At 28.6% G+C, this 13,264-nt stretch overlaps 2 protein-coding genes across 3 annotated transcripts in view; one reads left to right on the top strand and one right to left on the bottom strand.

Annotated features, from left to right (window-relative positions):
• The first annotated feature begins 64 nt into the window (after window positions 1–64).
• LOC129976601 (protein transport protein Sec61 subunit beta-like) lies at window positions 65–5,132 on the top strand. 2 transcript variants are annotated; one of them, XM_056090243.1, is made up of 4 exons: window positions 65–165; window positions 531–625; window positions 2,769–2,870; window positions 4,918–5,132. In XM_056090243.1, exons 1-4 carry the CDS (start codon window positions 163–165, stop codon window positions 5,003–5,005), a joined length of 288 nt encoding a protein of 95 aa, XP_055946218.1. In that variant the 5' UTR covers window positions 65–162; the 3' UTR covers window positions 5,006–5,132. The 2 variants fall into 2 exon arrangements, with proteins under 2 accessions (XP_055946218.1, XP_055946219.1); XM_056090244.1 differs by lacking the exon at window positions 65–165 and adding an exon at window positions 249–273.
• Window positions 5,133–9,464: 4,332 nt separating this feature from the next.
• Window positions 9,465–13,264, bottom strand: part of LOC129975777 (angiopoietin-4-like) — a 52,834-nt gene continuing 49,034 nt past the window's right edge. The window contains exon 9 of the mRNA XM_056088992.1: window positions 9,465–10,694. The gene's annotated coding sequence lies outside the window, so the exon portion shown is untranslated. The remainder of the gene's footprint in view (window positions 10,695–13,264) is intronic.

The raw sequence follows: 13,264 nt of genomic DNA, 5'->3' as shown, positions 1-13,264 counted from the left end.
CATTTTAATTATAGTGAGAGAGTATTTAAATATTTATTTTCATATTTGCCACTAACAACTGCTACTTCTATTTTGCTCTCGTCACCGTTTTTGCATGTCAGAAAATTACTGTTTGGTATCGGCCACGTATTCTTGTTAAGAGTAGCACGTATATAATCGACAATGGTCTGTATTATCTCACTAATTTTTAAAAAAGTGTAACTTAAACATTTTAAAGTGAACTTGTATCATTATATTTTCTATTAATAATAGAGAGATCTTAATGTTCTCTGGGTAAAATAAAGTAGTTAAAGTTCTAAATTAAATAGTTTGAATTCCTTAACTGAATCTGTACATTTATTGATAACTAAGCAGTATTTAACTTGATAATATAAATATGTAAAATTCTATATAAATATTTTTTGCATGTGCTATTGATAATTGGATATGCTTTTATAATTTGTATATTTTTCCTTGGATATCTTTAAAAATTATATATATATGTTTTGATTCCAAATTAGGGAACACATTTCATGCATATTTTCTTATAGCCTGCTCCTGCTAGTGCAACGTCTGTGGGTGCTGGTAGTAGGTCGCCGAAATCCATGGCCCCTAGAGCTGGATCCGGTTCAACTGTGAAACAGAGGTATAAATTAGGGAGAAAAAAAATTACCAAATGTGTTATCTCTGCCTTTCGATAATTTGAGACATGTATCAACTTTATTGATGCTATATTTCAATTTAATACATTAAATATTTAAGATTTTCTATATCAATATTGTAAATGATTTTGTGTGCAATTTTTTTAATTTTCAAAAATTATAATTATCATCTTTTATGTACTGAATTAAATGCAGCTATGCCAATAAAATTATTTATTTAGATAAAACAGAATATATGTAATATTTCTTAATCTAATTTAAATTGTAATTGATTTCCTAATTGTTATCTTAATTTGGCCTATATTAACTTCATTCTAAAATGGTCTTATTTCCTGATCCAATTCCACCTTTTATTAAATTACTTTTAACACACATTATAAAAAGACTGATGAATTCAGCAGGTACTTATGTTCTGGGAGAAGGGGTAAAAATCCTTAGTTCTTGTCACATTCTTTTAAAGATAACTAAATGTTTTTTTCTTAAGACTACAGGTTTTAAAGAAATCTTTATCAAAATATAGTAAAACCAGTGAAGAGAGAAAATTTAGACTTTTTTGCTTTTGTCACTACATAGACTGAGGTTTCTAATTGCTTCTTCCTTGTACATAATATGCCTCCTGTGATGGAATAAATTTAAATTATAAAATTACCAAAAGTTTCTTCTATTCGGCCACATAACTACAAAAATATGTTATATATATAATATAAGAATGCTATGAAATATGTATAGTTTTTTAAACTATATACATTTAAATCTTTTATTAATATAAGCTTGAATATTTTAAAAGGCATTGAAAATGTTTTTTCTTAATTGTTATGTATGAAATTTATCAATTGTACTCTTTTCAGTATTTCTAATTAAACTATTTTATTTTTTAAATTGTTTCTTTATATATCAAACAGGATTCTACTAAGTAAAATTAGAGTATTCATTGTTCTTAACTAATTGATAAAAATGTCGATTGTTTTAATAACTTGATATTAAAATTCTGATGTAGCTAAAGTTATTTATATTGGCTATTGTAAAGATCATTATATCCTCGAACGAAAAAATGCTTTAAAATATAATTTATTATCACTAAATCTATAGAGGGAGGCATTGAAAAATATTACCTATTTAAGATATTAAACCCATTATGAAAATAAAAATATGTTAAAAAGTTACGTGTTTATATTATATCCATTTTAACAGCTAGTTTCTGTTGTAACAATTCTAAGAAAATAAATTAAAGATGCTAGCTAAAACCCTAATTTGTACGACAAGTTTAAAGTTGCAACTCCAGTACTACTAAGAATATCTTGTTATTAATTTTAAATCTTTCTGTTTGATTTTTGTAGGCCATCAAAATGTATTATTTTAATATGGAATTTTTTTCTATAAATGAAAGAATTGAATACTAGTACTATATTTACTTGAAAATCAAGGACATCTATGACAACAAATAGATATAAATGCAGCACCTTCCCGAGTATCTGGCCTAATGTGGCAAAAGGGTAGGCCGAATTATAAAAAAAAGTGAGAGTTCTATGAACTCATTTCTTTGACCATCAATACCAGAATGCAAACTTTTTATACCAAAACTCATTGTTAAAATAAATATTTTCTTATTGAATACTAAGCCCTCCATTTATCTCGAGCCAAGTAGAATATGAACGCGGCCTGATGAATCACTGAAGCAGTTGCCCATTTCTGTTGTTTACTCGCGATGCAGCACATAATTTCTGCTCAATAGTCATTACAACTTTTTTTTTTTTTTTGTTTCATTCGTTTTGAAATTTTCACTGTGGTTAGATTTAAAATAAAAATATCATCTATCTATTTTAAAGAAATGTAGATAGTGTCTAGTATTATGCCAACAAATAGTTATTTATAACTTTTAATTGATTTCAGTCATTTCTTGTAACTAAGTTTAAAATGATACAATTGTCTTAATGGTTTCGAGTTGATTTTTGCTTCTTGCTTTTAAAATTGTGCATGTAATCAACATGTATAAAAGTAGTATCATAATATGTGGTACTAGTACATTAATTATACATTGGCATATTTAACACATTTTTTTGTTATTAAATAGCTTTATTTTGAAGCATATTATCTTTTTTCCTATTATAAATTATGTTTAAATTACAGGAAGACTGGTGGTACTAGTGCCAGTAGTAGATCCAGGGCGTCTGGATCCAACAGTGTTGGCATGTGGAGGTTTTATACTGATGACTCTCCTGGAATTAAAGTGTAAGATTGATTTTTCTAGAAATGTTGTCACAATCTTCGTTACTGTTTGAATATTCATAAAATTCACTTTCAGAAGTATTAAAAATATCATTTAAGTATAAACAATTCTATTAGTTCCTATAGAAATGTTGTAAGTTGCTAATCTAAGATATGTCATTTAATGTATCATCACAATATTTATATGAAGAGTTAAAATAGTTTTTGAAGTACATGTGATTTATTATAAATTTAACTCAAACAGCAAAATTTCACACATGTTCTGAGAAATATACTCCAAACAATATTTTATTTGGTTTTGTTTGCGATTCATCCGTATGTTAAGAGTGTTTTAAGTTCCTGTGTGATCTTAATATGTATAATTAGATATTTCAAACACACAAAAAATTCTTTTAAATTAGACCAATATATTTGTATATTGATTTTAGAAGTGAAAACCAGATGTGTACTTTGATTTTCATGAACTATTCTTTGGTAGATTTTTTTTACTAGATTATTTCGTACTTTTTTTTTTTTTTTTTACTAGATTTTCATAATTTCAAAAATATATTGGACTTGAAGGTTTTTGTCGATCTGGAATATATATAATTCAACTTTGTTTTAAAAAAATATTTGTAGTTGTAGTCTGCATATTGTGAGGAATTCATTTAGGTATACTAATTTCGTCATATTTTTATCTAATTAAAGGCTTTACTTTTGAGAATGGGAGGGATTAACTAAAATTAAGATTGAGATGAGAATCTTCCCAAAAGTTTCTACAATATTAGATAGCTAAAGAATGCAGTTATTGCTGAATGAGCAGTCTTAGTATTGTATATTAATAATTGGGAAAAAATTGCTGCATTTTAATTGGCAAATTTTATTGTAAAATGTAGTAAAGGACCAACTGTATCTGTCAAACTGAAGTTTTCTTGTCGGTGAAAAATATTATCCAATCATTTTTAAGATTCTGCCAAAGAGATAAGTGTTGATCATTTTTGGCATTAGCTGTTTAAAAAAAAAAAAACTACTATTACTATTTGAAAACTTTTCATGTTTTATTATTCAAGCAAAGATTCATGTATGCAGATATCAGCAAAATTATAAGATTCAGTTACTGACTGTTAAAGGTTTCCTAATGATTGAAAGCAAATCGTAAATGGCAAAGAAATTTGAATGTCAGATCTTTGTGTTTACATTTGCAATTGTTATAATTTAATGACGAGGCTCTGATTCTAGAGAATTTAAATATCTGATAGTGGAAATGCAAAAGGATGTCTTATCAGAAAAAGAAAATGCGTTATTAAGAAGCACTATTTAAATGCATTAATTGCTTGCCCATGTATCCATTTCAAAGTAATCAGAGAAAGAAACAAATGAACTAAACGGTTTAAAATCTACAAGAATGAAAATTAAAGTTGGTTTCCTTATTACAGAAGTCTGAAGACTGAGTAGTTGAAAAGGCAGAGTATAGAAATTTTCAATGCCTAGTAGAATCGGATAGTGATGGGAATCGATGCTTTAACATAACAATTCAAAATATTTTATTGTGACACTGTCTTCATTTTTCCAAATACTGGTCAAAAGTAAGAAATTCTTGGAAATTTTTCAATGAATTTTGTCTCAACTAAAATATACTTATGAAATGAGAACCCAGTAGTAGTTTACATAAATATTACATCTAGTAGTGAACCATGCAATGGCTGATGGTAAGAATGTTTGCATTGTGATCCTAAAATGCACTTTCGAGGCGAGTATAATGGGTGTCCTTAGTGTTTCTCATTTAAGCATCTAGAGCAGTAAGGAAAATAGTAATTATACATTAAAGGGGAAAGTGTTTTATATTGTCTTAAATGAGTGATTTTATAATGTTTATATATTAGTCTTTAATTTTTGTCTCGCCCTCTCGCCTTCAATACGAGTCAGATTATGTATGCAAATGTATCTTTCAAATCAGAAGAATTTGAGTATAAAACTGTATTGTGTATATGATTTGATTTTAAAACTTGATGATTTGAAAAGTGTTTATTTCCTTTTTATTAAACAAAGCCTATTGATCTTTTTATTTCAGTGGTCCAGTTCCAGTGCTGGTTATGAGTCTGCTGTTCATTGCATCAGTGTTCATGTTGCACATATGGGGAAAATACACTAGAGGTTAAAAATGCTTCAATAAATTAAAAATTCCAAAATACCATCTCTGGGACTGTATTTTCATTCATTCCAAAATAGATTGAAGTAATTTTTTATGAATTTTTATACAAACATTCAATAAAATATTGATATGTATGTGTAAGCAACATTCATTTTTGAAGCCTTTTGTTTTGTTGGCAAAATTTTTAAATCAATTTCTTGCACTGTTAAGCCTGTTACATGTTCCATTCGGCATCTTCAGACTAACTTATGTATTATTACACTGTCGTATAATAAACCGTTGACAAAAACTTATCTTGATTATTTAGCATTTTATGTAAAATATAGTTTTAGCCAATATTACCTTTTAATGAAATCAGTTGTGTATATTTTAAATAAGTAATTTGTTTGCAGATTTCCTTTCATGTAATTTTAACTTTGAAATTTTGCACATATATTCAGGAAGTACTAAGTGTAAATATGCTATGTTAAAAAAAAAAAAAAAGCTTCATTTGCTTTAACAATATTTAACTTTTAACCCTTTTAAACTAGTTATTTTATTTCATAATATAGTTATTTCAAATCAAAAGTGCAAACATTTTACATAGGTGATAAAAGATTTTGCATTTAAATAGATCTAGCACCTTTATTTTGAAATTGGGCATTTCTTGTAACTTTTTTTAGTGTGTGTGTGCAATTTTTAATTTGCTTCTTTTTTTTCTTTTAATATACCCCTATTATGTTTCATGTTCGTTCATTTTAAAAAAGATTGAACTTCTTTGCTCCAATTTTCATTTTAAATAACTCTGTTTGTCCAAAGAAAATGTTTTTTATGATCAATTTTATTATTCAAACTAATAAACATGAAATTTTTTTTAATGTTCTTGAAGAATTATCACAGGTAGTTCATATTTAAACTACATACTGTCTCATTTTAAATTCATTTTAATATATATATATATATAAGGAATCTTTACTTAAAATAATGATGTATTACCTAATTTAGCACACATATGCTTTGGAGGGATATGCGCCCTGGAGTGATTTCCCACTCCCTACACAAGATATTACAGTATAAAAATGTAATAAATGCAAAAGATATTTTCTAAAAAAATAAGTTGAAGAAAAAGTTTTGTGTACTTTTTAACTATCTATATTAATTCAATAATTCTGCAGTATTTAAGCCAAACATGGTTTATATATAGAATGTCTACTCTAATTGGGTCCCAACACCTTATTTCTAAGCAGTTAGTATTTGTTCCTATTGCTAATTGGGAAAATGTCCAAATGAAGTGAAGAATACTATTTTATGCAGTTTGAGCCAATAAGGATTCTGGTGAATAGCTAATTATATAATTATGCAGATCTTTGGTCCTGCAAGTTTTATTTTGTAAAATGTTTTTGAGATAGTTAACATTTTAAATAAAAAGGATGCTCTTCTCTGTTGCACTTGAAATAACTATGAAAATTTAAATATTACTAATTTAGTTAATGTGATCTAACATTAAATGTGTTGATTGATGCATGTCCCAAGGCTAATTATTTTTAAATTTTAATTGTCCTAAAATATTGATATTCAAAACTTTATAACTCAATCAAATTTGGTCATAGAAGATGGAAACTTTTTCTTTTCTTTAAATTTAATGTTGGAATATCAAGAATATTGCACTGAATATGATTCCTTGGAACCAGAAGACAGTATAATATTTAGAATTCATAATTTTTTTAGAAGTACATTTATTGACTGAAAAAAATAAAATATTATTTGAATGAACTTTGAACTTTTTGAAATGAAAAGTAAAAAATTAATTTTATGAAAATTGTTAGAAATTTTTATTGAATAATTTGTGATATTACATAAATGTTAAAAAGATAATCTGTAGTGCAGGTAAGATTTCAATGTTGAATTTCTGCATTCATATATTTAAAAAAAAAAAAAAAAAAATTGTATTGATTGGTTTGTCATTTCAAACTTTGAAACAGCAATTGATAGAAAATTAGAGATACATTCTACAATGAACAGAATGTTCAAGGCTTTTTTAATATAATTTATATATCAAAGCTTGAGACTTAACTAATTTGTTATAAAAGCTATTAAAAGGCCAAGTTTCATAAAATATTTGCTGGAAAACTTTAGCTGGCATTAATCCCAGCTAACCAGTTTTAAGGAACTTTCCAGCCTTAGAGTCATGCTGCAAATTGAATATGTCTTGTTTTAATTAAAAAGTTTCTAGATGGTATAGTTCTGAAATAATTGTAAACCTAAAGATGATGATATTGACAATTCATAAAATTAAATTACTCTTTGCTGCAAAACAATGTTAATACACATAAGACAGATAAGAATATGAATCCTGACATTACTGAATGGATTAAAGAAATTCCACAAAATCTGTTTGCTGCGTACTGCTTTTTTTGCAAGAAGATAATAAGCATAAGTAATATGGAGAAATAAAGTAATATTATTAGCATGCCAAGAAAAAAAAAGATAGCATATAAAGTTGGGCACCAGTTCAAAAAAAGTCATAATTGATATTGTACATGGCATATCATCTTCCTTTTAAATACCAAATCCAAAAATGTCAAATTTGATGTTTGAAAATAACCTGATTTTGAACCTTGTTTTTAGTTTAAGAACAATCATTTAAAACTGAATTTTTATGGGTATTAAAACTTGTTGCGTCCTTTAATGCATTCATCGATATATCGGAAATATTTTCACAAATGTTCATCGATAGTAAATTGGCAAAAAAATGCTCTGTAAGTCATAGAAAAATATCATGCATTATTTGTTACAGATTAGCTCTTTCTTTCTTTTTTTTTTTCCCAATTATTTCTTAGGACATTTTTAATACGTTTTGACGAAACTTACAACCACATTTCACAGAAATATCAAATGAATTTTACTGTAAGATATTGGTGTGAATCAACTAATAGAATCTTCACAAGGTATAGAAATTCAATATCTTTAAAGCTTGCCATTGCTCAAGAATTGTTTGAGAATCTGAAAAGAAATTATATCAAGTTTGGGCATTCAGTTACTTTTGCAAATTAGTGTGAATAAATCGCATAAAAATTAAAAAATTTTAGATCTTGGTGTATTTATGGGCTATACATAATCCATTGAGCATTTCAGTATGAACATAGATGTCATTTTAAGAGCAATGTATAGAATATTTAAAGATAGACCAATTAGATGTGACGATTTCCTGGAAGTTATTGGTTCTGAATTGTTATTGAAGTTTTGCTCTTTCCGCTGGGTAAAAAATATCAGTGTTTCCAAAAGTACTCTAAAAGTTGAGAGCATAAAGAAATACATTGGTCTCAATTTTAAAAAAATTCTTGGATTGGCCACAAGTGATAAATTATAAATGCTTATCAGTATATATTGATTCTTACTAAAATTATCTTCTTTTGTACTGCTAATATTTTTCAGCCATTTCTTAAAAGAATTTAAACATCTGAACCAATGGAGCCTTTCTTATATGAGAATCTTTTAATTTTTGTCAAACAGTTAATGAAAAACATTGTCCAAAGTGTTTTATATTTATAAAGAATATTATACAAATATTTGAAAACATGCCAGAACATTTTAGTGTTTTCAAAACCTGTTGTTTAAATCCATATTTATTGAAGGACTTTGCTTTTTCCACTCATTAAAACTTATAATGGAGTATTGTTCCATTATAACGAGCACATGAACGCTGTTCGCACATTTCCCCTTATACTGCATATAAGTACTGGGATTTTTTTTTTCCTCCGATTTCAGTGGTTATCTTGAAATGCCAGTAATCCCTCCTTCTTTGTGGACGTATTGGTAGTGTAGTCTACTCATCTCATTGGTAGTGTTGCCAAACTCCAATCACTTTGCAGATTGTTTTACTTCTTTAAATTACATCATCATCATATATGTAATGAGTGAATTAATAGCTAATGATAAATAAAAGGCAAGAAGAAAATAAATTCACAAATGCCAAAAGACTGAGTTACGAGTCTTATCTGCTAACTTGAAAAGCAGATAAAACAACTTTCATGTTTCTCTGCCAAATTCCATGTTTTGAGAGGAATTCCAGCGATTTCTTTCAATTGTATTCTAAAGGCTAAATAACGTAGAATATCTTTTAATTTGTCTCATTTTATATTTTCAATGATAAAATCTTCATCACAGTTTCGATGTGTTAGCGAAATTTTAAAATATTGTACACCAAAGCATTTTTAATACATTTGAAATTAGCTCATCGGAACTGGATTACAAGCCTATGTATACAGACTTGAAATCAGTCAAGATAAATAAAAACTTTACTCTTTTTGTATATCAATTGCTTGAAATCCAAAGAAGTTAAATTCGTTTATAGAAAAGTGGATCGAAATCAGTAGACGGTGATTGAGTTTAAAAGTGAAACGAAGAAAATCGTCATTAATTGAAATACACTCTTAATTATTAAACTGTAAGTATTTAAAAAAATGTAAACAAGCATGGCTATAAATTTAAACATATTACGTAACAATGACAAGAAATAAGACAAAATTATGGTCTGCAGTGAATTTATTTTCCTATCATTACTTCCAAATGACTTTTCTTGAAATCTGTTTATGTTTTTTGCTCGATAACTAGAAATGCTGTTTGGAAAAAAAGCTCAATTCACCTTCCCACCTTTAAGTAAGATAGGAGTAAGTCGCTTAAATACATGTAAAAATGCATACAAAAAATGACTTCAATTCGAATTTTAAAATGTGGTGTAGTTTCTGATGAACTGTTTGGAACCCTATTACTGCTCGTTTCAGAATTCTAAGCGGAACACTTTTCGACGATTCTATCTCATTAAAGGGAGAGACGTGAAAGGATGAGCGCATTTTCGGAATTCATTCTTTGATCTTGATATTTGCCCTATTGGATACTTTTTTGTTCAATTTTTTTTCCTGCCCGTATTATTTTAATTCAGTCTGCGAGTAATCCGAATTTATTTTATTCTTAAATGTAAGCTCTCACCCTTATTTTGACGAATTAAACCCATCCTAACGCATACGCAAAAGCGCTTAAGGTTTTCAGAGTCCGTTGTCAAACAATAAGCATGTGTGTGTAGAAAAGCTACAGCAATTTCTGCCAAATTTAGCAAATGTGTTTTTGCTAACTAAAAATAATGAATTGTTTGACGATCCGCACCAAAATGGTGTCAAAGACATTTAATAAATAAGAAGGAAATTTTAATTTACAATCTTCTAAAAGTAGAGAAAACCGAAAATGTGTTTAGCCATGTAGCAAAGACAAGTAATGCAATATATTGTATAATAAACTATTATTACACCATTGAATTAGGATTTCAGTCTTTAAAGTAATAACAGTAATTAGCATTGCGCCGCTACTTGCATCCTTTAAGTTTCTAATAAGAGTACCGGATATTTTACATAGTATTATATTGAAAACCAGATGGCGCCTTTCTTGTCTTTCTCTCTTCTAAATTTTAAACTTCTTTGGTCGTACTTTTATTTCAGTAAATGCCAGAGAATTCTGGAAACCTCCAAAAGTGAGCCATGTGATGCCATCCCTTGACTGCGATTTGTCCGTTCCTAAGATGTTCAGACCATTCAAGCTGGTAGTCATGATGTGGTTAAGCCACCAACCGCCTGATCTTTTCCATTCTGGTTTGGATTCTTTTGGTTGATTGAGATGATCGACGGTGTAGAAATGTGCTCCGCTGTGAGTTGATAAGGAATCACCTAATCACAGAAGAGATATAGAAACAGTTTTGTAAAAAAAAAATTATCTTGCACCTTTATTTGTTTACTAAGAAGTAGAGTTTTTAATTGAAAACTAAAAATTGTAACTGCCTTCAGGAGGCAAAAGGAGAAATTATAATTCATTATTATAAATATAATGGTTTTTTAAAATCTTTTATTAAATGCATTGCAAAGTAGCACAATTCGAACAGGAAACTAATTATATTTCTTTGTTTACAGATAATAGTATCTGATTAATTATCTATAATCTATATTAATTATCTATATCATTGTCATTAAAACGCATATAATTTTAATCTGCTGGCTTCTCAGGAAATGAGTGGAAAACCGATTACAAAATTTCACTTTCACAAACATGAAACAAGTTAACTTAAATCAAAATACTTTATAATAGTAACAATAAACCCGATACTCTCTCTTCTAATGAATGCATGAGTTAATCTTGATTTTAATTAAAATTCATTTGGCGCTTTTTAGCACGCGATTCAATAAATAAATTTATTGGCTTTCGAGAACTGAAATAGTTAAAATATTCAAAGCACAATTATGAGTTCTAATAAATAAAATTCCGAATTCAGTTATTTTGTCTATCTAGAGAAAATAATCAACATTTGATAACAAACACCAGTTCATTCCTCATATCCTCAGCTGTGTCCGAAAACTTTTTAATATCAAAGGTTTTCTTACAATTGGCTTGATTTATTCCAGTTTCTATCATTAAAAACAGGCGGTTCATATTTATCGTAAGTTTATGTGCAACTGTTGTATCGGGTCATGTCTCTTTTTCCAATGCTAATCATTAAAGAAATATGACTGAATGGGAAAGAGGAAGTATTAAGATATATATTTATTACTCAGGAAAACAAGAGCTTATTAGTGATTTTTTAGCATCATTGTAGTTAAGTAAAAGGGTTTTATTCTATTTGATAATCGAAATCGTCAAAATTACAAAATATAGTGAGATATATTCTAAATGACAAAAAGAACAAATTCACATTTCATTTAAGTCCTGTTTTGAAGATACATTTTCGTGACAGTCTTTATGAGAAGATGAGCCCTTGGTGAGATGACGGCAAAATCATTAAAACGTTCTCCAAATTTCCTTGCTAAAACAGCTGGAAAAATTTGATTAGGAATAAATTAACGCATATGGCGAATCTGGTTTCGAACGCCTGCTATACATTTCTAAAGCCAATACTCTCTATAACCCAGGATACGAGCTCAATTCAATTAGGACTTGCATGGTCCAAAACTGGAATATCAAGTCAGCCATTTGCGCGGAAAGATGTGCCAAGCATGACGAAATGCTTTTATCACAAAATCGCCAACAACATGATGTACAAGTCGTAGGATAACGCAGAAGTAAAAATGACCCGTCGACTGAAATGGTTTGCCAGAGCACAATCTGAGGTCGAAAATTAATTCAAGAAGATATAAATCTTTTTCCTGTTTCTATAAAGTGTCAGATACTTCGTATAGCCTCATTACGAGTTACGGTCGTCTGTTTGGCAAACTCATCTCTGAATCTTTTGGTAAGTCAAGTGGGTAATTCATATTACCGATTCTCCAACTCTTCCGAATGCACACGGAAAATAAATACGAATTACCGGAACGCCGAAACAGCAACACCGGTGGGAACTGTGATTGAGTCCTAAGGGCCATCACCGGCCACGATAAAACCCTTCCCTAAAGAAGTACGTCCCGTCATCGATGGGAGGAGCCAGATCCCCATCTTTTCGTGTACCCTCTAGGGTGGCGAGATCCAACCACCATGCTGGAAGCATCTCGCCTTTATTCAGAGGTACCCCCCACCGCGGGTTAATAAGTCAAGTGATTAAAATCAACTTAGTATTTTAAACTTGTTTCTTTTGTGAAAAGCAATAACGAAATTCTGTGAAAAGTATTTTAAAAGTATACTGAAATGCAATAAAAAAGGAATTTTATAAAAAATGTGATAAAATTATAATAATCCTATTACTATAACCTTATGAATAATATAATTCTATTTATATTCGAGATTTCCCCCAAAAATTAAAATTAAATAATGGTAACTTCTCATTTTATTATATGAACAAATATTTTATATTTGAAGTGTTTCTCATTGAAAAGAAGGGTAAAGAACACTAGCAAATAAAATTGGAGATTACCAATAGATGCCGCTCTAAACAAATTATGAATTATTGTTTTAGGGACATTGTTTCTTTATGTTTTGGGAGTTGAAAATGATGGATTTTGTACTCCCACATGCCAAAAGTCAATATTCTCTTGTATATGTGTATGATGTTTATACACACTTTAATCAATTCTAAATAAAATCACATGCCGATAAATTCTATAGACAAAGCAGGATGGTTAATTGATAATTAATTTCTAATCCATTGGATATAGACATGTAATTAAAATGGAAAAATGAAGTAATTGCTTTTATGCTGTTTGAATTAATAACTTTAGTGGTGAAAAAATTCCATATTTAAATAATCTTTATTGAGTTATCCGATCCAAGTTACAAAATAGACATGCCTTACATCACTTTATTCTGATGATGATTA

The sequence above is a fragment of the Argiope bruennichi genome, chromosome 7, assembly GCF_947563725.1.
Source record: "Argiope bruennichi chromosome 7, qqArgBrue1.1, whole genome shotgun sequence".
NCBI lineage: Eukaryota > Metazoa > Arthropoda > Arachnida > Araneae > Araneidae > Argiope > Argiope bruennichi.
The sequence above is the reverse complement of the archived record's forward strand: the minus strand, read 5'-3'. Positions and strand labels throughout refer to the sequence as shown.